A 24,599-nucleotide genomic window follows, 5' to 3' on the forward strand; every position below is an offset into this window, starting at 1 on the left:
CTTCCAGCAGAAAGGCAGGATATTATTCTATATGACCCAGTCCTTCTTAATCTTGAGCAGCAGCTGCAGAAATTGACCCTAGAGAAGGCAGATCCTTTTGAGGTTTCTATGACCAAGAAAAGGATATAAATGCAGAAGCACCAACTCCACATGCAGGCACTTAAAGATTATTGGGATGTCTGGGTTCAGAAGCAATTGGAAAGAAAAATTCTATCTGGTGGAAAGTCCGTGCCAGATAATATCATACAGAAAGATATCATCTGTGGCATCTTCCTGGTTTTGCCAGAACGCCAGCGACTGCCTTAGATGATATCCTCAGATAAACTTCTCACTCATTCTGAAATGCTCTCAGCGGTCAAGGACTTGCTTACTCTATGTACTTGGGACTATGATGTTGTATCTTGTCCTGGGGAAGAGCTGTTATGTGGTATATGTCCTGCAAGAGGCTGCAATTTCTCATTACAAACATGAGTCAACTTATGTGCTTGGGCTTATGACAAATACTCATCAATGACTTTAGACTCCCTTGTCTGCAACAAAATAACCACACTCATTTATGCAGACGGCAAGAATTGTCACTTGTTCTTGGATGCTGGCCACAGGACCTAGAGTACTGCTATGAATGCATCCAGTTTGTTACTAAAGATAAGTAGGAAGAGTATTGTAAAGGACATCTTGAGTCTATCAGCTCCCAACAGTGTGAGATCATCACTTACTGCCATACCCTTATCCGACCAGGGTTCTGCCTTTTTTGCCTTGGAGATAGTACCAAGTTACCTTTCAGGCACATGGAACCCTGGACGTGCAGTAATGAGTTGAGGGATCATATAAAAAGGGATCATCTGATGGATGCACATTGGCCACAGCAGTGCCAACATCTAATATGTAATTAGCAAGACCTGGATGACATGGCCCTCTGTTATCATCTTAGTAATATATATGACCTAACTATATAGTGCTATTTAGAATAAGACCAACAGACCTGCATTTAAAGTTGAGGACACAAATTCAGAGGTTGATGCAGAGCTGAAAAAACCCAGAAATAAGAGACAGTCTGGCAAAACCAACATGAGGGAGGTGGAAAAAAAAGCAACCAAGAGGACAGAAAAGAGCACGAACAAGAGATCTTGGTTAAGATAAAGGGCTCTGCATCATTGAGTGGCAACATCTAAGCATAGACCATTATTTAAGCAAAGAGAAGCAGGACGACTCCTGTGTTGAAAATGTCAAAATATAGTGGAGCCCTCGTCTTGCTAACTGGACACCATCCGAGAATCAGTATATTAATATCAACAAAAACAATAGTCATGACCCTCCTAGCCTTATATCCTTCCAGTCTACAACTCCTTCAGAACCATCACTAGATGGACTTATCGATCCATGCTTAGTGAATGATACCCCAATAATAGAGATTGTCGACTGACATCTCAATGCGAGCCATCACTTTTATGTTTATTTCTGCTAACTGCAGCTTGCAAAGTTGAGACTTATGCCATATAAGATCGTTGTTTAATTTTTTCTGATTGGAGAAGGAGGTGGATGTGGCTACATGGGCTTATAGACATTATACATCAAATAAAGTATTTGCATTGGTATAAGTAAGCAAATGCATTTTAGTTTATTTAGTCTTATAATGTATTTCTTAGCCTCTGAGCAGATACATCCAGGTGAATTCAGCAAATTAACTATCCTGTCCTTAGAAACTGCTTCCTTTCATCTTTGACCGCCACAAGTCCATGGTTGCCTTTGATATGCTGGCCTCCTTTTCAGTGTCTATAATGCCGCTATTGGTCCCTCTGATTCTGTTGAGAGATGTTTCGCTCAAGGTTACTTTCAAGAACTTTTAATCCCGACAGTCTCTTGCTAGGATTCAATTTAAAACTCTCCGACCCAATTCGACTACTGAGCGCCGACGACCATTATCGAGAGTGGTATTCTTTCCCCTTGTAGAGGAGCTAGAGTCGGAATTCAGGCAGCAATGACGATGGTGTTTGATTCAACGCTAGGGTGGTGTCAGTTGTTTGAACCATGACAACTGCAACTTTCTCTACTTGCAGATTGTTAACTCACTTGGTCCAGATGACAAGGTCGGCAGTACTGTCTATAACACAGTTTGGTCAACATGGTCTTAAGAAGCAAAAAAAAAACTCAAATATAAAAGAGCCTTACAGGTAAAATTAGACTGGTCGGCAAGGCCTGGCAGGCGTGTGCAGTTATAAATGGCGACAATGCAGGCGCTGTAGACCACAACTATGTCATTAGCCAATTTTGCGACAATAGAACCCGTTATGCGGAAGGTTGGATCTCCTACACACAACCAAGGCTCAGTAATCAGACCCAATTTCTTCTTCTACAGTACTGTACAATACATCAGATCTCGAAACAGAGGTAATCAGGACATTCATGATGCGTTTACATGGGATCTATAATTGCCCCATTTTTATCTCTCTTGGCTCTCTCTGCTTATTCCTTCATTTCCTTCTGGCTAGGCATAGTGCAGAAGCTGTGCCTATAGGATCCTAAAATCCTCCATGTACCTTCGAACGATGTGTTCGAGCTCTTTGAACTGACCCAAAACTGGTATTACAATCTGTGCACTACCAGTGAGCATCTGTATCATGCTGACGAAGAGCAGATCTGTCAACAAAGGATCTTTTACAGACGCCACAATAATTTTTTCGAGTAGGCCGACTGCGACTCTTATGACTCGAAGCTAATGGGGAAAGGAATATGCCCGTTGTAGCTATAACTGTCACCTGATTGGCAGCTTGTTCGTCACTAAAGTGAATTCGACTCAGGTTGATGCTCAAATTGGACATTGAAAAAAAGGACCTGTCTTTACTTACCATCGTTGTTGAAACCAAAGCACTTTCTCCATAGTCAGCACCAAGAAATCGTATGCAAAATCCGGATAAGCCTTTAATACAGTATGAAATTGCTGCTGAGCTTTGAGAACAGGAATGTGTTGAAGGGCGAATTTGGTTACTACACCCCGTAGGTCTGAATTTGTAGGGCTGGTAGGACCATAAACAAATTCAATCACTGAAATGAATGTCAAATCCTGCCAATCACTTTCAAGAGCTAGTTCGAACTTTTCCTTTGCGAGTTCCTTCAGTCCCGGTATGCCATATTTGTCGGCAATGACATACATCTGGGCATTTATATGTGCGCGGTTCCCCTGCTCAAATGTGTTCGAGTCTTTTTGGATGGAGGAGGTGCGACACTCTGTCGTGCTTTCTTCTTGCCTCAAAATCTCATCTTGATTGTCTTCGCAGGTGATCTCAAAAGGGCTCAACGCTGAGTCATCTTTATAGTTTGCTTCATATAGGTGATGCAACATCTTCTCGACAATTGACAGATCGTCATCGTGAAGAGTGATTGTTTGCGAAGCGGCTTCCTATCAATGATAAGCGGGAAACTCAGATCCATAATAAAACATACAATGGTCCATCTAGGGCCTTACAAAAGAACTTCGACTGAGGACAGATAATACAGCAATGGACCCTGAAGATCTTTGGCCCGCAAATTAACGTGGGATCAAAGAATGAACCGCTTTCGAGAATACTGGAACGTATATTAGCACTTGAAAGGGGTGGGAACCTATCCAAACATACTTAGAAAGCACTTTTTGAGTGAGTCCATGTTGGATATCATTTTCCCCAACGCTGGTAGATGGGCCACATACCTGTGTCGTTTACGATGCAGATGGAGCTAATGAGACATCAAATCCAGAACCTATCCATGACTAGATCTCCTGCTTATTGCATCCACCCGAGGTCGAGTGAACTTATGTAATGTCTTGTGATTGATCCGCTACATTCTGCTGTCTGACTTTAGACTCCAATGTTTTGTCTCAAGGAAACACCGTCTGTTGATCGCCCCGGCTCTGTCACCAATCCACTTATCAAGGATGGCTTCCACAAAGGTTCTGAGCGGGTTATACTGCTTCCATCCATTATCTTCTGATGTTCTCTCTCATCCTTGAGTTTCTCCTGTCCTGGGAATGCTATCCACGTGTCGCTTGCTGTTATGCACCTCAACTGACGTGGCACCAGCGGTTTCTTCATGCGGGTTTTGTTATCCTTATGCAGCTTTCCAGCACCGGTATACAATCATGTCCCCTACTGCATATTCCCTCCACACCTTACAAAGATGCATACCGGATAGGCCTAAATGCCCTGCATTGACTCTTCATGGATTCTTGAGGGCTAGACTTAAAGGCTGCAATGTTGATTTTTACTCTTTTATTTCCGCCCAACTGTCACTCCCTATCATGAATGCTCCCCCGACGTCCGGGAGAACCCACCGCCAGTGCATGGGCCGTCATGCTTGTTCAATTCCCAGCGCGCCTCTCGCAGATTCACCAATTGCTTAATCAATTAGCGAACTTGCCCAGTGTTCTTCGTCTCTGCTTAAATATGACGTCAGAACCGGATAGTCTACGGGAAAGACTCCAGCAGGCGGAGCAACGAGCTGAAGAGGAGCAACGACTACACCAAAGTGCTGAAGCGCGTATCGAACAAGCTGAAAAGATAATGCAAAAAACTTAATTACTTGATGGTCTTCATGTCCATTTATTCCTTGGTCTGGCAGTCTAGGAGGACACAATACAGACAACGCAAGGTGACATAGCCAATGCAAATGACAAGGTCCGACCTAATAAGCTTTGATTATGGGCAACCTACCCATTTCTCCTGCGACACCATCGCTTTGCAGATCCATAGACGCCAGCCGGGATTCTCTTCCAGTTGTCATACATCACTGTCGTCGCCTTCTGTCTTGGGTTTTCGGGAACCCTCTATCTTGACCACTGTATCTGGGAACCCCATTAATACGATAGAGTAAGCTTCGGTATTTGAAACGATTGCCATGGGATTGCTCCTCTTCGTATCACCAAAGCGCTCGCGATCCCACTCCTCCACAGCATCGGTGTAGGCCAATCCAAGAATCTTGAGCTGGTCGTCGGTAGGATCATCATACCCATACTCACGCCCAATATCGTCCTCAATACTGCTCCAGTGCAGGTTGAGGTTAAGGATCAACCGGTGTAGGTCATTGTGATCCTTCTCCAGCTCCTCCTTGAGCTCCCGGATCATGTTGGCCACCCCATCGTTCATGTTCGCAACCCTGTCCAGCTTCTTCAGCAGCTTGGCCTTCAGATCCTCCGCTTTCTTCGCTACAGCGCGCTGACGGCGTTTGCCCTTGTAGATGGGGTCGATGAGGCCACGGGGGTCCCACTGGCGCATGGGCTCCGCAGGCTCTAGGTCTCGGTCAGCAGAATGCCCTTATAAAGAGGGGAGGGTGAAAGGAGGGATGGGAAAGTTGGCCTACCTCCGGCTCGCCCGTCGGCTTGAAGCACGAACACACCATGGTCTGGCGTCCTGGGTGGGTGCTGCTCCATCAGTCGACGCAGGCGGCACTCCTCGGCAGCGGTCTTGTTGAGCTGCTGCTCGCGCTGCTGGTCAATGGCGGCCTGCTGCTCACAGCGACGCGCCAAGGAGGAGGAGCCGGCAGCAACAGCACCGCGGGAACCAGTGGGGGTAGACATGTTCCTGCCAGCCCGAGAAATTCAGCAATGACACGGTCCTGCCGAGGGGATGAGAAGAGAGGGTTCGTCATGGAGTTAGGTGGAAGATTGCTAGATTGTTGCGCATGGACACTATGTGGGGCGACAGTGACAGAAGAGGGAAGGATCACTTACCACGAGGTCGCTGTAAGGTGGAGAGAGAAGAGGCGAGAAGAAGGCTGGAGCGAGAAATCACCCCTGATCAGTAACCAGACTGGGTGGAAGCACAGAGGATGGCCAAGGAAGGGGGGGAGGGGGACCTACCAGTTCAAGCCAGAGAGAGTGATAAGAGAGGGTGAGAGATGGAGCGTTTTCTGTTAAACCACGAGGGGCAGCGCACGCGACAGGACGATATGAGGAACAATGTCAAGAGCACCCAATTCTCATGCAGTTGATGGCCATGGAGCCTCCATATCAGCAGAGAGACTTGAGAAAAGCGTCAGGGACAGCTAGGAAAGGGAAGAGACCTACCAGTTCTGCAGTGAAGCGTGGTTGAAGGGAGAAGAGAAAGAAGAAATGGAGGAAGAAGAGGAGGTGGAGGTGGTCAAGTCGTCGAGGTCATGCCCACACGCGCTAGTGCAGCGGTGATGGGTGAATATAGAAGACCTCACACGCGGTGGTGAAGGTGAACTGGGCAAAAAAAAGGCGATGAAGCGCGAGATAAGAGAGATCACCACCTACTTTGCCAGGCCTCCGGGAGCTTGATTCCAACTAGGATTGGTTATTGCGATGGCAAACTAATCATGTGGGACAACATCTGTTCCACGTTCTGCATTGATATAGGAGAACCATCTGCAGAGACGTGCTATCTTGCATTTGATCTGTTTAACCAAAGAGTCGCTTAAGACCTGAATTCAAGGAACACCTGGTCAAAAGAAGGTCAGGTGTTTGGGTGCAGAATTCGATCAGTTCTGATCAAAGAAATACAGATTATGACAAGAAAGCGAGTAATCATCATGACCATTGAGATCAGTCGGGTCACCAGCGTCCACATCAAGCTGGTCGGAGTTTTGCCATTTTTCTGCTTATATTTCTCTTCCTGGTCCTCCCACTATGGAAGAGGAACCACCTGTCGATATTGATAGAATCTGCTGGATATAGCTTGCCATCTTCTTCATAGGAAATACTATAAGGACCCTTCTTTGCTCAGGGTCATTGTGCTTTTTTTATTCCCTTAAGACTTAGACTTGGAACTCTTTCTATTTCAACAAGGTAAGCAAGGACCAATTATGAGGTAATGAGCTAAACTCCATAGCTAGTACTCACTTGGCTAGGACTATGTACATGAGGCCCAGAAACTGCTGAGAAAGATGTGAGAATATGCAATGCTAAAACTTGAAGCTTGATTGAAGGGGTTGACCCCAGGCACCCGATAGTGGCGGAACGGTTTTGTTTATTATTGCGATGCAAAGATCACATGCAAAGTCAGGTATCCGATTCAAGAGATCATCAGATAGGGCTCCTGAGTTTCTCAGTGTTGTCAAGTGATCCAGGGTGATGTTGACCACCAAGTCCCGCAGTCCCCGTTCATGAGGCGGTGTTGAACAATATACTTCTTCGACTGCACGGCAGAAAGAACCATAGTCCAGCTGATGTAGAAATGTCTCATGAAAGTATCTCTTTGCAAGGACTTTTAGCCCGTCAATGAGGAGGCGGTCAGCAAGGGCATACATCCATATATGAAAGAAAAGAGGATCGGAGACCGGGGCCTCAGCCTGATTTTCGGCTACCTGATTGAGGGGCACTTCTGAACTTTCAGCAATGTTTCCATCTTCTGGAAAATCTGCTATGTTCTGAAGTGTATCCTCGGCATTCCTCTCAGCTGCTTCATCCACAGTACCGTCCATAGGTATCTCATCATCCTTTGCATCGGCAGCCGTGCTCTTGGTGTCCAATTCATCTGTCACAGAATAGTCAAGAGTGTACAGGTATTGTATCATCTTCTTAACGACAATTGGATTGTCATCAGGCAGCTGAATCTCTCTGGAGGATGTCTCCTTTCCGGGTGCAAACTCAACATCAGCTTGTATCTGTGGTTTTATTGTTTGATGGAAGATCATACCTGAAATCCACCATCGCATGCTTTGGCAAAGAATACTGAACGAGGGCAGATTATACATCGATGAACTGCAAATGTCTTGGTGCCACAAACGATTGTCAAATCACTGTACTTTGGATCGCGGTAAAGGCTGCTTCCACGTAAGTATGTAGAGAGAGCAAACATATAGACATTGATAAGTACCTTGCCAGCGACCTAAGGAGCACCTTTGTGTCTTCATTTCGCGTGTCTGATTGAAGAGGTTGCTCTTCTATATCTGACAACTCCCTCACCACCTTCTTGCAATTTTTTTTTGGCATACTACCGAAATTCAGTTGATACATGAGATCCTATAGAGTAAGCAAAGCTGTAAAATGGTAAAGAGAGACAAGAACTTCAGGTGCTGTGGAATTGTGGTTGATCCTGGTGCTGCATCTGTAAACAGGCAGGTGACGTGGCAGTTGTCATGTGCTAGGGTCCGACCAGTCAAGGAACTAGGCTAGCGAGTAGAGGGTTTCTAGATAGCAAGATTCACTTGGACAAGATAACATAACTCAATGAACAAGACAAGATAACAGAACGACTGGTAGGAAGCAGCGCCAACTGAAGCAATAGCTACAAGACAGCAGCTGCAGGGTCTTGCTGACCAACCAAGAAGACTCAGTAACAAAGGTTGTGATGTTGGATTGAGCACAGGGAACTAGGACGTGATGGCGATCAAGCCAGCATACTTGACTATGTAAATATGACTGCCGTAGAACATGCTTATCATATCAGTATATCTAACCTCCCAGTAACACACTTCACCTTGTATACTGGTTGATCTGCACTTCTCAGTATCTTAGCATCCTCCCTTTCATCACGTGACATATTCCTTCGTGATTGGTTGTCAATTCTTCCCAGTTTTTCAGCTGAGATAGTATGTTGCTTCAGTGGCCTCGGGTAGGGTTGTTGGAGAGGATGAGGAGGGCAAGTCTGGTAGATTCAGGACATGCCAGCTTCTATATATAGTTAACCATAAGCAGCAGGTTCTCGATCCTTGGAAAGTTGCGGGCTTTTACTCCGTACTCCCTGTCATATCATTGCTTTTTTTTGGCTATCACGTATATCAAAAAAGCTCCATGCAATCAGTTATGAGCGGCTACGTACAAACTTCTTGCACTAGGGAGGAAAGAAGCAAGGAACAACCAGCGAATCGAGTAGACAAAACAAACATGCTAAACTAGTTATCTATCCACAAGCCATGGCCACTCTCAACCGCTTCTAATAGGTGAAATTCTTCCGGAGAATTTGAAGAAGCTACAGAGATGAGGTTTTTCTCCCCACTCAAGTCATCCTGTTTTCCCCTTCTGAACTGATTTTCCGGCCTAGTTTCTCAATCTCTCTCCGTAGATTTTTATTTTCAACAGCCATGCTTCGGTTGTTGTCTTCCAAAACGTCAAGTTTTCTCGCTATGTATTGAAGGTGGATGAGGCGACTTTTTGCCTTTTGAAGAGGCAACCATCTCCAATAGATCAGCCCCCAAGGGGAAGGAAGGTGAGTTTCTATTTGATATACATAGAGAGAACAAGACACTGACAGAGATTGAATTTACTTTTTATCTCCTAGACTGATCTCTAAAGAGAAGAAACTGATCTGTAGAAATTTGCTGTCAAAAGGAATACCCTCCTTCTCCATATCCTGAGTTAACTGATTGCTTGCAGTTATCCTTGGGTGATGGACGCCGCCGAAACAGATATCAACGAACATTTCACAAATATAACGGATATCGTAAAGTATGCAAGATATATATTTAATGATATTGTACATTGAAGTCGTGCGTAACGTTAATACCGTCCGGAGGCAATGCATGATCCCGAAGCTGCGGGTTCAATTCCCTTGATTCTTCGTCAATACTCACGGATTCATTCTTTCCCAGGGAGCGGCCGCCTGAGACTTCCGTTTTCAGGGGATCATTGCCCATTCGGTTGAGAGGATAGATGGCATGCTCTGGGAGACGTTCGAAAGCGTACGGGTCGGAGACGCCATAGGATTTGTTGCGACTCGAACTAGGGAACAATTTGGGAAACATGCGGGACAACATTGGTTTCAATGGCGGCATGTTAGCACAAATGATGGCAAGTTCCGGTTCCAGGACAGTCCATAGCACTCCCATCTGGACTGAATAGGTGATGTCCGTGAAATCGATCGCCATCAGGGAGTTTAAACGGATGATGCTGATAATTGAGACTCTACATAGCACCGAAGTATAGCCCAGTCAGTATGAAGACTGAGAGTCGGAAGGGGATGAATGGAAATCACTCACAGAAGACCCATGGAGAAAACGAGGCACAGGGCCAATTTCTTCGCGACATTGAGTTGCAGCTTCCAGATATGCGGAATCGGTAGCGCCATGACCATCAAGTCGGTGACCAGATTCAGGGTCCCTGCGACGACGTAAGTCGCGTTTCTCTGACCACACGTACCCTTGATCGAAGTGTCCCAGTTATATGCTAGCGGACGGCAGAGCAGCAAGGTTTCCAAGACGATACTGATAGCCCACAGCCAAACGATAGTCATCACAACCGTCACGCTCACTCGAAACGATCGCTTGCTCCCGAAGATTCGGGAAAAAAAAGCATGATCGAGGTTTTAATGAGTGACATGACAATTCCATACAGGGCCTCAAGCGGCAGGATTGTCTGCTCATTAAGAAGCAGTTAGTCCCGATCTGGGACCAGAACGCAATTGCAGTGTACACGCAGGCCAGCAACCAACCTTTAGGGTAATAACCACGGACGCAGGATCCACGTCGGAAACATGTCGGCCACAACCACCCAGAATAGATACTAGACGAACAACGTCAGTTGGTTTTTAAGGAGTAGCAAGCCAGAAGCGATCAGCGCCATACAGATGTATTGAATCGCAATGTCAATATACACGATGAACTGTGAAAGAGCTCAGCATACTGTATCTGGAAGACGTCGATGCTTCCCCACCGAGACTTACCAAGGCGCCAATAATCATATACTCCGGAAGCCCGGGCTTCAATTTTCTCATTCTCAATGCCCACAATCTGAGAAAGGTTGTGAGAGTGGCCAGGGCCCCAAACACGGTGACCGCAATGACCGGATTCCGAGCCAGCGGAACACTCAGGTCGTACGTTCTCGGCGGCATCGCTACAGTACGGGTTGAGTATTGAACCGAAAGCAAGAAAGAGAGTAACAAATTAAAGACGGCATGCATAAAGTGAACTTATAGCCTGCCCTGTAAGACGGACACTCAACAAATGAACGGGACAATCCAGGGGCGTACCCGAGAGTCCATTTCGTCTGAGGGGTTGGTTATGGGAAACTTGCGCCGGTGTTTCTGGCAAGCGACTAAGAGTACTAGGGTGACCGGATGATCAGTTCCCGGTTGTTAGGAGTTTGTCCGGCTTTCATGTCGATCTTTACTCTGAGCTAATCAGTTTATAAAAGAATATACTCCGTAGTAGGTCCCTCTGCAAAAAAAACTATAAATATATAGACTAATTACGGTCACGGCTCGGCCAAAATGAATCAACACATTAAGGCTTGTAAGTTCACGCCACCCTGGGCTAACGTGCCTTAGTGAGGCCTGAAGGATGGCTAAGTGATGCGGGCCGTCGGCCCGGAAAACGGCTTGGCCCGGTCTCTCAACGGCTCTGTTATACCTACGGATCAACACTTCACTCCTGAGAAACAAGGATATCGTCTCCCCCCCCGCCCCGGCCGACAAGCATCTCTGGTTTAGCCTTGCCGGCCTTGAGAAACAGAATGTGTTTACCTAACAGCTTGGTTGCCTGGCAGTCTACACTCTCTCCAGGATTATTATGACAATTTCCGCTCACTATTCTCTGCAAGAGTGGAAGAGATGCTGGTCTCAAGTTAGGGTGCAAAGTGGATCATGTCCATACGACGGAGTATCCCCACTGATACCACCAAGTGTCTTAGTCTACTACCGGTACTGTTGTGCCGCTCCCTCGCGCTTCCCGTCTTCTCCCTTATCCACGCTTTGGCTTGTCTGGAGCCTGCAGACAGCTAATCACGGTCTAAGCATGTTGTCTGTCTTGCATTTTAGCCCGCTCCTGGACCGGAATCTAGGCCTAGCCGACCAGCATGAGTTTTCCACATGGTGGGCCCACTGCAGTCACTGCCATGCATGGCAATTCAATGGGTCTTCACTATCAACGACGCAGGATCCGCGCTAAGAGCGGTTCAGTCTAGAAGAAATATGAGAGCGATCCCTCCGAAGTGCGGCGGAATATTAATGAACTGAATCTCCAGATAGCCGGGAGGTTATTCATCGTTGCCCACCATCAGTGACGGAAAGCTACCCCTCAGACTCCTGACAGCTACCGTAGTCAATCATGGCTTCTTCCCCAGTAGACACATCCTCGACTGTTGGCCTGGAGTTGCAGTCCTTCGATTTCGTGGTAGTTGGGGGTGGAACGGCAGGATTGGTTGTCGCCAGTCGTCTGACAGAAGACCCGAATGTCAAAGTTCTCGTCCTCGAAGCTGGTAGCAACCGCGTTGATGACCCTCGAATTGCGGTGCCGGGCCTTGCTGCCAGCACTTACTTTGACCCTGATTTCGACTGGTGCATCACCAGCCCACCTCAGGTAGGCCGCCTTCAACTTGACCATTCATGGAACGATTGATCTCTAAGTAGCGCGGCATTGAAGGAACATCTCAACGGACGTCAAATTGCGGAACCCAGAGGCCGTACACTGGGAGGCTCATCAGCCATTAACCTGGGCATGGTCATCTATCCCAGCAAGAAAGACATTGACGCTTGGGAACAATTAGGGAACCCTGGCTGGAACTGGGACTCCATATCACACTATCTTCGGAAATCTCAGAAATTCACACCCCCGACTCCTGCAATCCGCGAACAACTCTCTCTGGATTACCTAGATGAGACACTCCAGGGGACTAGTGGCCCCATTCAGGTCTCATTCGGAGAAGGCCCGTTTCCTGCCTTCAATGCTGCCTGGCCAAAGGTCTTCGAGAATCTTAACCACAAGATCACCAGTGACCCAATCTCCGGAATAGCCAAGGGAGCATTCTGCAACCCAGGAACGATCGATCCAAAGACCAGGTCACGAAGCCATGCTGGCGTTACCTACTATAACCCCGAAGTCGCAAAACGTCCCAATCTTCGCGTGGTTACCGATGCAACAGTCGAGAAGATAATCCTGAAGGAAGCTGATGGAACAGTCATCGCCACAGGCGTCCAATTCAAAGCAAATGATGGAGTCCAAAGGATTGTTTCTGCTGGAGAGGAGGTTATCCTTGCTGCAGGAGCTATCAAGACGCCTCAACTGCTGGAACTATCCGGGATTGGAGGATCGGAATTGCTCAAGTCACATGGCATTGAAGTTGTGATTGATAACCCCAATGTGGGAGAAAATCTTCAAGAACACGGCTTCGTGCCATTTAGCTGGGAGATCGCCGATGGCCAGCAGTCTGGTGATGCCCTCCGCATCCCTGAAGTAGCACAAGCCGCAATGGCTGCCTGGCAGGAACATTCTGGCGCTGGACCACTTGGTCTCTGTGCCATTGCATCTGCCTTCATGCCACTCCCCGAGCTCCAGGACGGCGAGCTCAAAGGACTGATCAAGAAATATCTTGAGGACTACAAGTACCCCAGCTTCCCCGGACAGGAGGCTCAATATCGCATCTTACGCCAGATTTTGGAGGACGAATCCGAACCCACCGGTCAATACACTCTGGCACCCTTCCAAATCACCCCCGAAAAGGGCCCCAGCCCAAAGGGCATATATGGAATGTCAGAGCCAGAGAGCTTCATTAGTATCGTTTCAGTGCTTAACCGCCCCTTCTCTCGCGGCAATGTCCACCTGGCTTCCAATGACCCCTATGCCTCTCCTGTGTTTGATCCGAAGTTCTTCTCACACCCTCTCGATCTTGAACTCCACGCTCGACACACGAAATGGTTAGAGACGCTGGCTTTCACAGAGCCAATGGGCTCCTTACTCAAGAAGAATGGCCGTCGTCTTCACAGCGACAAGCCTGTCAATGATCTGGACAGAGCACGGGAGCTCACCAGGGATCGTATCATTGCTCATTACCACGTCTGCGGAACAGCCGCCATGATGCCCCGTGAGCAGGGAGGTGTCGTCGATGACCGATTGAAAGTCTACGGCACGAGCAACGTTAGAGTTGTCGACGCCAGTGTCATGCCGCTGATTCCCAGAGGCAACATCCAGGCCATCGTTTACGCCGTCGCTGAGAAAGCAGCCGATATCATCAAGGAACAACTGCAGAAGAGGAAGTCTGGTTGATGCTTGTACTGTCGTCCGCGCGAAAGAAGCCCGTGAACTTGTTCGGCGTTGCCATAACCTCTTCACCACTCAACCAGAGGACATGAAACGACGTATGAAGGGATGGCGTCGCGACCGTCTATAGGTTATAAGTTTTTAGAGTACTTACCTACCTTTGGTTGCAGTGGAGGTCAACTTTGTTCAATAGAAGTGAGCTTGGTGTTGTTGAGAGGTGGCAGGTGTAGTGGAGGTGAGATGGAGATCAGAGAGAGAGAGATATATATATATCCTTCCACTTCGTGCTTTAGAGAGCCTTTAGGAAGTGAAAACCTTTTCTGCCTATTGTACTCCAAGCGCTTTGGGGCCGTTTCAAGAGCTCAAACCACTGTAGTACGCCCGGTGTTCTGAAGTCGGTCAATCCACTTCACTCAGGTTGGTTCTTCCAATCAAACTGCAACGTCACTTCAGCAGCGTAGCCAGAATCTACGACGATCAAATTACCTCTTTTCTTCCTGCCACAAATTCTCTCCGACTATGAGCCGTCTCCACACGCTCAGGGATGGTGATCGCAGGGGATCGAGATCGGAATTCTGGACGACCCAGCCGCAGGAAAAAAATTAGCAACAACGGGCGCCCCGTTCCGCCTATCAGGCCGACCTCGTCGACCATGAGGACAGTCCATCCGACGATTCCTCAATGGAAGATGATGTCCAGTTGGACGATCCATCGTCTAACGGAGAAAGCGACGAGGAGGACGGAGTCGAGGCGAACGCCATTGAATCGTTGAACTCCAACGCTCAAGTTGACACAGGCTCAGGTCGCGACTATTCGGCGTCGCCATAACCTCTTCACCACATGAAACGACGTATGAAGGAGTGGCGTCGCCACCGTCGACAGTGTTCGAGAGTTTGAACTCGGGAAGCTCCACATTTTCGTCGCGGCTTTTGTCGTGAAGACGTCGAGGATGCGGAGAAGCAAATCCTGCGCGATCAGGAGGCAGAAGAACAAGATCGTTTCTCCGTGTGATATATTGGACGGCCTCCCCGAGTCGAGGATAATGAGGATAGAAACATCAGTCTGAGTTGGTATATAAGATCTGATTACGTTACCATTCCGATTTCAAACAAGACCAGTATTCAAGCTTATAATCACAAGGCCAATAATAAGCGAGGGGAAAAAAAGGTATCTATCATCCGAATATATGAACAGAAAATACACTTCATAGGTGCTGCACTGCCTTATGGCTGGAGACTGCTATTTCGCAGATTATCAAGCCAATTTTCTATGTTAGACATAGGTGTATTCTGCTTTATGCTGCCCAGCTCATCAAACTGGCACTCGACAGAATTGAAAAAGTTGTAAGGATTTCTGTGTTGATACAGTCCTGCAGTAATTAGAGCACCGGATCTTGGGCATCGTAGATTGACACCAACCACCAAGATATCTCTCTTAGATTGAGAAACAACCCGGATAACACAGCGATAGTATCTGTAAAATAATACATCTTCAACCCTTATGCAGGTCATTCAGTTCAGATATCAAGAAGGCAAGCGCAGCAGTTGACTGTAAAGCTGGATTATTTATTGCAGGAGGGGTAGCCAGTGGATTCAATTTGCAGACCATTGTTACCCTTTACAAATCTTCAAGAATAAGATTTAGTACACCGATAAAACTTGATCTGGTGGAACTAACAGGCAAACAGATCACTAGATCAACCAGTTTGATCTTACCATTTAAGACTCAAACCTGCGAGCCTGATGTCAAATGCAAATACCTCGGTCGCCTAGAGCATTAAAAGAGTTAAGATATAAAGTTTACTACTCTATCAGAGACCTGGAGTAACAACTGAGTAAATGAACATAAAGAAGGGTACGAATAAAAATCAACCAGCAAAAGCATACTGGGGTTTCCAAGTGTCAGTAAAGCCCCAAAGGTTGAGGCCAATAATGGCTTTAGACTCGCATCAATAGCTCCAGACGCTTCTAGATTAGATACCACGCCCAGGGTGTCCTAGGCCAGACAAGTTTATTACATTGTACCTCTCCTTAGTTTCATCTAATGCTTATTTGCTATCCCTAACAGCATATTTTTGACAATTAGCTTCTATATTATAGTTTTAGCTTGCATAAAGCACACTGTGCTTTTGCTAGTACTAGATTATTTCATCAGAAGATTGGACAAGGAGTTCATCTCTGCTGGAAAGACTTGCGACATAGACAATTGGCTGCAATTATTCTATGTCCACCCTGCTTAACCTTCTATTGCCAGATACAGCAGGATTGATGAATAGACAGTCTCCCTCAATGTTTTAGGCGAGTTTACAATCAGTCGTCATCTTGACGGCGCTATCTTGGTGCGCTCATGAGAGATGAAGAAGCTTGATTCTCTAGACCTGAGAGGCGCTGGGACTGACTAACTACTAGGCTCGCTAAGCGGCTGACCCACTAGGCGGCTGACTCATGTTGGTGACGGCCTTAGACCACCACCAACACGTCATTTTGGCTTCTTAGATGCAGGTCACGATATTGAGAATATGTTGAAAGGATTGAATGAGGAATGGGACTACAGTGCGACTGTGAGCCCCACCAGTAGCCGTGGAGAGATTGTAGCTCATCCATCAAGTCGGCAATGCACCATGGTTAGACCGAAAGAACCCAATACGCTTGTAGCTTACAAGCCCAACGCACGAGTTTGTGACTCAATCGCAAAAGCTACTACAAGCCCAGACGAGGGAAGAAATACCTTTCCACAAGCCTGACTTTGTCGACCGCTTTCTCGAGGACTCAAAAAGCACACCCGGATGTTGTGTCTGATGAGATTCTTTCCGTTTATGTTTCCTCAAACATCCTTGCTGGTTCTGACACCACAGCCGTAGTTCTCCGGGCCATCGTTTACTACATCACCAAAACTGATGGAGTCCTCGCTCGCCTTGTCAGAGAGCTGGACGAAAGTCGGGTTGAATACCCGGTCTCTTACAAAGCTGCGAAATCCCTCGGCTACCTAGACGCTGTTATCAGAGAAGCCATGTGCATTCATTGTTGCAAATATCGTCCACGAGCGTGTTGTACCTGAAGGTGGTCTTCGATTTTCTAGTGAACAAATTATACCCTGTGGCACATTGTCTCCTCGTCACCATGGGTGGTTCACTTCGATGAAGATATCTTTGGTCGTGACATAGATAAATATATTCCAGAACAATGGCTTCAGCGGGCAGAGGAGACAGTGGAAGATGCTTGAGAATGCTTTAACACAAATACAGTGCAATGAATTCTCCTTCAGCTAGGATCCAGGAATGTGCATCGGCAAAAACATTGCGATCATAGAGATCTGCGTGGCGATTCCAATATTGTTTGGACAACTGGATGTGAGTGTTCAGCAATGCACTCAAAGGACCGTCACTATTGCTGACATCATTACTGATCTACTTGGCGCACCCAAAAGGGATTGGACTGCAAAGGGCTCTTTCTTTTCAAGACAGCACGATATGGATATCAAAGTTTCATGGAGGATTAAGGTACCCAAGCAGAAAGATGCTTAATGTCTTGAGTCAAAACCTCAAGATTAACTTAGGACACCACAACAGATGGTGCAATGAAAATCTGATTTATTTGTCTGGCCTGTTATTTTCCAAGCATACCGTCTTATATACCACGCCGGAATGCTAATACCTTATCATTCTTCACGGTAACTTTAATCTCACAGAAAGTTTCTATACATTCTGGGTCCTCGAGACCTTGATAGAGTTAACGGGGTCTATATTTATGACAAATAGACACTGCCTCATTTGAGTGTTGGAGCTTTGCTGTGCAATGTTGCTATCCGATTTAAGTTCTGTTCCTAGAATATATCATGCGATTTCCAAGAATTAAAAATGTCTTCTGCAGACACCGAAAATTAAATGCTCTCCCTATCCACCAAACAATTTGTTCGTATCCCTAGAAGATAGCAATGGTCATTCCATCGGTCACTTGCTCGCTCCCGGAGACCAGAATAACTACATAATGTAGAAATTAAAAAAGCTTTTAAGCTAACATTATACACAATGGTCCTAACAGGTAGTCTCATAAATCGACATGCCTCTACTAACTCATACATTACAAAGCAGTCTTGCAGGAGCTTCATGTCGAATTGAGTTTACGATATCTTGAGAACAGGATCCCATGACCTGCTAACATTTCCAACAGGATCAATCGAGTGCTCGTTATCACCACAAGCGCTTGTCTCCGCACACTGAGTTCTATTACCTATGATACAATGGGCAAAATGGCCAAACAGCCAAACAAACTGCAACTGATGTGACACTATCTCGTAATATTTTGCTAATATTTTGGCAGGACGGCTGGAACGTGAATTCTCGGAGATTGCCGGTTGCCAGGCCTGACCCTGACCATATAGGGTTTAGGGCCTAGGGCTAAGTAAGGCTTGGTGACCAGCAGGTAACCTCGGTGAACTCATCCACAGATCTTAGATAGTTCCTAGTATGAAGAACGCATTACTACAAGTCCCTAAAGCTCTATGAGGTCTTTTCCCGAATGGATTGCGAAAGCGCGATGTAAATATGAATTTTCTCCAGTTTTTCATTTCGAGGTGTGCAACCATGGTTCTACGGCGAGATATAATGTGTCGACAGCCGTTTCGTACCGAAGTCCCGATTCACAGCAAACTGCACTTGTGGCTAAATATGTCATCCAGAACAATGAACGATAAGGCCGATGTTCTATCTGGTTAAAGAACATGATTTATACGGGTATCAAGAACACGGCACCTCGAAGACAGCTGGGAAAATTCCTCTAACGGCCTCGATTGTCACTTATTCCACGGAAGACAAACTATCCCTAACCGCGAAAGTGCAGAAGTCTCAACACGATCAACAGATTGCTAATTAGATTCACCGTTCTACCAGGCTGTTAAGACTGCCGTGGCATAGCCTGGGATGTTGAACCTTGACCCGATGACGGGTACGGTACGCCAGTGACCGCCTCCTGATATGGAATGGCATAGATGCATAGACCAATGGTCAGGAAGTATGGATAACATGTGCGTTCAGGACTAACTGTTGAGTACTGTGGTGAAGTTTGGCTGAGGGAGGATTAGTCCGTCTGAAATACCTGTGATTTTTCTCTTTTTGTTTTATTTAGAGATCCCTTTCATATTCTATCCGTATCGAAATGCCAGTTATTAGCTTAGTAATTTCACTATTCTTTCGTTACTATCTAACTAGGATCCAGAGTCAAGGGAGAAAAGAGACTCGTCGGTGATGTATTGGGAAATTCTGCCGGCAGACTATAACAGGTTCCTGTTTTATCTAAGATAATGCCGCTTGAAAATGGTTGGCTAAGGAGCCTTCCCAGGCAAAAGAGAAGCCTGCTGGCCACAGCAAAGGCGGTTATCTAAAACAGTCATCTGCAAGAAAAGTACGCCTTTGCTGGCAGGCAGCGGGCCTTTCTATGCTTGCGCTCGAGGGCAATCATTCCCTCGTAATCGTTCTCAATCCTCAGGGACAGACAGACGGAACGGCATCGTCTCCGCACATACCTCTTCTTACTTTTATATCCTGATATTCCTCCCATTCGAGATTAATCTTTCTCGTCTCCTGCTCCTGCAAAACCCCTAAAAGAAGCTCACCATGGCTGAGACATACGACCTCCGCGACTACGACTCCCAGGAGGATGCACAAGACGTTCCGTACTCTAACTTGGTGTCTGCTGCTTGTCTCATTGCTGATCTCTTTGAGAAGGCTGGTATTCTATACGCTGTGATGGGGGGCTTCGCGCTCAAGTTGATGGGATCTACACGTGATACCAACGATGTTGATATCGCCTTTCAGGCGCCGGGAAAAATGAGGGAATTGTGGAGCATTGTGGAAAAGGAGCCTCGGTTGGTGGTTGCAAATGGTCTTAGACGCATTTATTTGTATGTACATACTTACAGGAATCTTGGTTTGATTATTCCTAATACTCGGCTAATCAGCGGTATCATGAGAGTATTTGTCAAGACTGGTACTGGTTATGTGAATTAATTGATGTGGAGGTCGACCTCATTCAAAATGGTATGCAAATCCCATATATTCTCGCTTCTTAAATCCAAATAACTCGATGACGCGACCAGGCTTTCAGAACAGTCCACTGGATCTTGAGTCTCGTCGCCGAAGGCTTGTCATCACCGCCAACGGAACGACGAGGCCAATCTATATACATTGGACATCCACGCTCTGGCACGAGGCAAACTGTCTGCCTTCCTGGGTCGCAGGACTGATTCTGATTTTAAGGATATCCAGTTTCTAGTGGAGAATCTTCCAGACGAGGTCCATGCAGTCCATGACCGCCTTGACCCGGAAGCCGTTGACTGCTTCTCGAGGCTGCTATGATGGAATACGAGCAGGACTATTCGCATGTCTTTGGCCGCTGATTTCGGTCAGGAGACGATATATCTTCAATCTCCTGCTAGTTGCCTGTTTGAACAATGTCAAGATCTATATCGTTTCTATTAACTGCTTTCCTGGCGGACTTCCTACCTATATTTCTCGCCATGAGCTTTATAGTACTGTTTACAAATGTGTTCTATCTACTGAGTCCTTATTTAATAAAATTGATAAACTAAATAGACAGGACACCTTGTTGCGTCCTACCTACTATATCGCGTGGCTAGACTGCCTGCCCGCAGTCGCATGAAAACTGCCACTTCTGCATCTATCTCAGTAGACGTAGCCATTAGCAATTTCCCAAGTCGCCACCATCTTGTTGACATTCCTGCTGCGTGCACTCAGCTTTAGCAGCAAGATCCTTCTTCATTCCACGCAACCTCGGGTCTTTCGAGCCATGCCTACGAAACCTCGTCGCATAGATCTCGGGGGAATATTTCCACCCCAGACGCCTCCGTTTGCTCCCAATGCTCGCCCGTTCTTGCCAAAACTCCCGCCGAGGAAAAGGCTTGGGATCAAGGAAGGTAGCCCTCTGTTCAGGCGTAGGAGCGGCTGCTCGGAGAGCCTCGACCCGTTTCTGGGCCCATTGTAAGTCGCAGTCACCTTCCAGATCGAGACTCTCTTCTCCCCATTCCTCAGAAAGGTCCATCCCGTCGATGAGATCTGATAGATCGACCCCATTTCGGGTGTCAATCATACTCTGAGCGTAAACATTGAGCTTCGGATATGGCAATGAAGCGCCTGGAAATAAACAATCAGTGCGAATTTATTTTTATTTCTTTAACACTCATAGGGGGTTTGTTTCCTACTTTTCCCCCATTGCCCCCACTCGATGTTCTCCGGTTTACAGTCAATATGACAGTAACTCGCCGGCAGGATCAACAAGAAATCCGTCCTGCCGATAGCCTTGAATCGAGGATACAGGTGATGCAGGGAATGCACGCCTTTAACAGGTGAAGGGCCGACTGGTTCGAAAATAGTATTGTGTGAGGCAAAGCATTTTGTTGCCTGTTCATGCTGTTCATCGGGGACACAGAGGACATAATCCTATTAATAATAAGTAAGACATTATGTGCAGCACTCTTCGAAGGCCTAAATAAAGAAAATAGAGAGAGATAAGGTAGCACATACATTACGGACCCGTTTTGCCCCATAATAATTCAGAGCAACCTCATCAACAAAACAACAGCATATACCAGCATCCTTCAAGATGTTTATAACTGCGACAATATCTTCATGAGATGGGGGCTTGTCGCCTGGGTTCCCAATTGCCAGAGGATGGAAAGCCGGAGAGAGAATCGGCTGCTCATCATCATTATTATTACCAGATGTAGCTGCTGCTTCTGCCATTTTCCCATGTATGTATGTACATGGAACTCCCGAGAAGGGGTTAATCCCCCCTCCCAACGGAATTCAGGAGTTTCAAATCAGCAAAACGATAGCAGCAAGATGGTACCTTTTTTCAGCTTGGAACATGAGGCTTGTCGCGGGGTAGTTAATGTAAACCCCTCTGTTTTTTCCATAAATATAGTACAGAGTACGGAATCGAGTCTTCACACCGCCTTTTTCGCCGCCATATTTATGCATTATGCCATACAATCACGCTTTGCTTAATCAAATACAAGTTATAAAAACCAAACGAATCAAAAAAGAGCTGTAGAAATTGGATATCATTACAGTAAAATCTTTAACGTTAATCTAGGATTGGATGTAGTGAGAATCCACTTATCTCCACCTATCACGCTGCTTATTTCTCAGACGTCTGGGACAATCCACCCTGCTCACTCTCAGAAGATTCTTCGAAATCGACATCCAGCAAATAATGCTTGATCAACGCCAGTTCTTCTGGACCCGGTGGCCAGCATGCTTTACCGGTGATGTAGAACCCGGGCTGACCGTCTGCAAGCTGTGTAACACAAATAAGCAATCACTTCCGTGATAATGACGATAATGATTGATAACCTACCTCTGGAAAGACGATCCAGCCCAATTTCATGAACATATGCATGTCCTTGTAGAATATTTTCTTTGCTTCATCCGTTCGCGATTCGTGCATGTACTCCATGAAACCCTGTCCAAAGCGGTGACGAGAACACAAGCGGTAATATGCTGACAACCCGGAACATGCAAACGCGAGGAAAGGTTTCTCTGCAACTTCCAACACCAGATTTCCCAGAGTAGATTCGACAATGTTGCCGTAATTGTCTTGGAGGAGAGCCTCAAAGCTCGAGGCTTCAAGCAAAGCTTTTGCTGTCTTGTCATCAAGTGCTTGCTTCAAGACTCGTTCGAGAAGTGCCGCCCCATCATCCAGCCTTCTTAGGACCTCCTATCTTGAGAGCACTTTCCTTTTGCTTTCTGGGACAATAACCTCTGGAATAAAATGGCATATAGCTGCGAAAGTATTCATATTCAGGAAAAGCTTACTTTCAGGGCCGAGCATCTGCTCAAACTGAGCAAGGCGTGTGCGCCAGAACTCTAGAATCTCAGTTTCCGACAAGTCTGGATACTGTAACCGTATCGAGTGTCCAAATATTGTCCAGTCGAAATTGTTCCACATCCCCGTCTTTTTGCAGAGATCCGAAAAGATCTGCATCCCCGCGTCTTTGAGTCCAAGCTGGTGGCACTTGCCTATGAGATCTAAGCGAGTTCGAATGTCCTCATCAGAGACCGGTGAGCGTTGAGGCTGTCTGCCATGAGAAGAATACACTTCACCTCTTAATAAACCAACGACTGCAGCTACAATATCATGCAGTAACCATTCTTCGAGTGTTGAGTTTTCCTTTGTCGCATGCAGACTCGGATCAGGCGCACTTTCGCGAGCTCTGGAGCTGTCTGGCATAGGCAGGGGTGGTGGGAAAGGGTCTGGAATAGACTCAGGACTCGGCACACCCTCATTGTTCAAGGCCGCGAAGAGTCGTTCAAACTCGGAGGAGCTCGGACTCGGAGCCTGGAACAGCGCTGCAAAGTCGAGAGAGCCGACTTCAGACGGAAGGGTGCTTGCTGGTGTTGTAGCAATGATGGATAATGCCGAGGCTGTTTAGGCCAATTAGAAACAGGTGCAGACTCTCCCCAGTTATACAACACTCACCTTGAGTTGTAGATGCACTGCTGTCGCCTTCGGGTCTATGTATTCGAGCCTTTCTCCTGTTCCAACGTGCCGGGTCCACGTTCCTGCCATGCAAACTAAATGTTGTGCGCTTGCCAGCCTTCCTCCTTTCCTCCTCAATCCTTACCATCAGGGTTGCATCTTCATTTCGAATATTCTTTTTGAATCCCCATTTGGCGATCTGGTTCATAAATGTTCTTCTACTACAACAAAAGAAAGTCAGGGCCCACCTCTCTGGATCTTAGTGCTGTCACGCTTACCTCGCATGGATCCCATAGACCTTCAAACTTTCCATGACGTCCTTGATCGGCATGCCTTGGTCGACATATAGCTGACGGATCACCTCTTTGAATTGTTCCCAATCGATTCGCTTCCTGTGAGAAACAGGCGGAACCTCTGACGGAACATCCGTGGTTAGCGGCGAAGCTGGATTCATTGTGACAGGTGACTGCGGTAAGTGAACAGCAATATAGTGGGATGTCTGGCAGGGAGAGGGAATAAGAGCTTTAGCATCAATCTCTTTTAGCGTAGCTCATTTAACGTAAAAGGACTGGAGAAACAGATGAGCTGAATTGAAGTCTTTAAGTAGCTTTGAACTAATGATAGTCTCATCGCCAGAGCTGAGCCTCACTTGCCAAAGTTAGAGAAGCTTGCCGCAAAGCAACGTTATGCAGCGCCCTACTCATGATCAGCCTAAAGTGCAATTGCCAAAGGTGCAATTACCGAAAGTGCAGTTACGAAAGTGCAATTACAAAAATGCAAACTACCCAAAGTGCAAACCCAGAGCCATGTTTAAATAGCCCTGAGAAGACGTCGATTGGGCTATAAGCTGTGGATATTGGGATAAGTCGCAGCCAGCTTTTATTCCCTAATTAACTCAATGTAAAGGAGATCTTTTAACCTTCTACCACAATACAATCCAAATTGTTGTAGCAAGGTAGGTCACTGAATGAGTTGAATTTCAGTTCTTCATTTAGACCTCTTCAGAATTTCCTGGAGTAAGAGGAGGGCGATATCTGAAAATTATTGCAAGATATTGCGTTGATTGCTAACTGCGTACCGGATAATGGAATAGGAACCCAGCAGACGCAACTTCAGCAATGGCATCTTTTATCTCTGACTTTCCTGTGTCAACTAGCAGTGCTGGAACCTCAGCACACTCGTTGAGCAAAAGAACATTTTCGG

General features: G+C 46.6%; 9 protein-coding genes across 9 annotated transcripts; 3 read left to right on the top strand and 6 right to left on the bottom strand.

The window, feature by feature from the left end:
- Positions 1-1,968: 1,968 nt before the first annotated feature.
- T310_1973 (uncharacterized protein) lies at positions 1,969-3,642 on the bottom strand (the record flags this gene model as incomplete). The annotated part of the gene is made up of 7 exons (XM_013475149.1): positions 1,969-2,002; positions 2,071-2,101; positions 2,170-2,350; positions 2,538-2,577; positions 2,847-3,397; positions 3,464-3,504; positions 3,615-3,642. 7 exons carry the CDS (start codon positions 3,640-3,642, stop codon positions 1,969-1,971), a joined length of 906 nt encoding a protein of 301 aa, XP_013330603.1.
- Positions 3,643-4,751: 1,109 nt separating this feature from the next.
- T310_1974 (uncharacterized protein) lies at positions 4,752-5,548 on the bottom strand (the record flags this gene model as incomplete). The annotated part of the gene is made up of 2 exons (XM_013475150.1): positions 4,752-5,260; positions 5,332-5,548. The coding sequence occupies 2 exons, from the start codon at positions 5,546-5,548 to the stop codon at positions 4,752-4,754; spliced, it is 726 nt and encodes a 241-aa protein (XP_013330604.1).
- A 1,346-nt stretch (positions 5,549-6,894) lies between these two features.
- T310_1975 (uncharacterized protein) lies at positions 6,895-8,474 on the bottom strand (the record flags this gene model as incomplete). Its single annotated transcript, XM_013475151.1, has 5 exons — positions 6,895-7,596; positions 7,629-7,755; positions 7,809-7,925; positions 8,256-8,339; positions 8,392-8,474. The coding sequence occupies 5 exons, from the start codon at positions 8,472-8,474 to the stop codon at positions 6,895-6,897; spliced, it is 1,113 nt and encodes a 370-aa protein (XP_013330605.1).
- A 922-nt stretch (positions 8,475-9,396) lies between these two features.
- Positions 9,397-10,760, bottom strand: T310_1976 (uncharacterized protein; the record flags this gene model as incomplete). The annotated part of the gene is made up of 7 exons (XM_013475152.1): positions 9,397-9,835; positions 9,910-10,030; positions 10,070-10,134; positions 10,182-10,285; positions 10,362-10,432; positions 10,495-10,531; positions 10,593-10,760. The coding sequence occupies 7 exons, from the start codon at positions 10,758-10,760 to the stop codon at positions 9,397-9,399; spliced, it is 1,005 nt and encodes a 334-aa protein (XP_013330606.1).
- Positions 10,761-11,973: 1,213 nt separating this feature from the next.
- Positions 11,974-13,908, top strand: T310_1977 (Aryl-alcohol dehydrogenase; the record flags this gene model as incomplete). Its single annotated transcript, XM_013475153.1, has 2 exons — positions 11,974-12,225; positions 12,289-13,908. 2 exons carry the CDS (start codon positions 11,974-11,976, stop codon positions 13,906-13,908), a joined length of 1,872 nt encoding a protein of 623 aa, XP_013330607.1.
- A 1,290-nt stretch (positions 13,909-15,198) lies between these two features.
- Positions 15,199-15,682, top strand: T310_1978 (uncharacterized protein; the record flags this gene model as incomplete). Its single annotated transcript, XM_013475154.1, has 2 exons — positions 15,199-15,245; positions 15,409-15,682. The coding sequence occupies 2 exons, from the start codon at positions 15,199-15,201 to the stop codon at positions 15,680-15,682; spliced, it is 321 nt and encodes a 106-aa protein (XP_013330608.1).
- Positions 15,683-19,513: 3,831 nt separating this feature from the next.
- Positions 19,514-19,906, top strand: T310_1979 (uncharacterized protein; the record flags this gene model as incomplete). Its single annotated transcript, XM_013475155.1, has 2 exons — positions 19,514-19,800; positions 19,858-19,906. The coding sequence occupies 2 exons, from the start codon at positions 19,514-19,516 to the stop codon at positions 19,904-19,906; spliced, it is 336 nt and encodes a 111-aa protein (XP_013330609.1).
- Positions 19,907-20,597: 691 nt separating this feature from the next.
- On the bottom strand, positions 20,598-21,658 carry T310_1980 (uncharacterized protein; the record flags this gene model as incomplete). Its single annotated transcript, XM_013475156.1, has 3 exons — positions 20,598-21,049; positions 21,118-21,355; positions 21,440-21,658. The coding sequence occupies 3 exons, from the start codon at positions 21,656-21,658 to the stop codon at positions 20,598-20,600; spliced, it is 909 nt and encodes a 302-aa protein (XP_013330610.1).
- A 397-nt stretch (positions 21,659-22,055) lies between these two features.
- On the bottom strand, positions 22,056-23,850 carry T310_1981 (uncharacterized protein; the record flags this gene model as incomplete). The annotated part of the gene is made up of 5 exons (XM_013475157.1): positions 22,056-22,214; positions 22,275-22,558; positions 22,733-23,341; positions 23,397-23,617; positions 23,675-23,850. The coding sequence occupies 5 exons, from the start codon at positions 23,848-23,850 to the stop codon at positions 22,056-22,058; spliced, it is 1,449 nt and encodes a 482-aa protein (XP_013330611.1).
- Between the last annotated feature and the right edge of the window lie 749 nt (positions 23,851-24,599).

Source organism: Rasamsonia emersonii (genome assembly GCF_000968595.1).
Source record: "Rasamsonia emersonii CBS 393.64 chromosome Unknown ctg1118621760009, whole genome shotgun sequence".
Classification (NCBI taxonomy): domain Eukaryota; kingdom Fungi; phylum Ascomycota; class Eurotiomycetes; order Eurotiales; family Trichocomaceae; genus Rasamsonia; species Rasamsonia emersonii.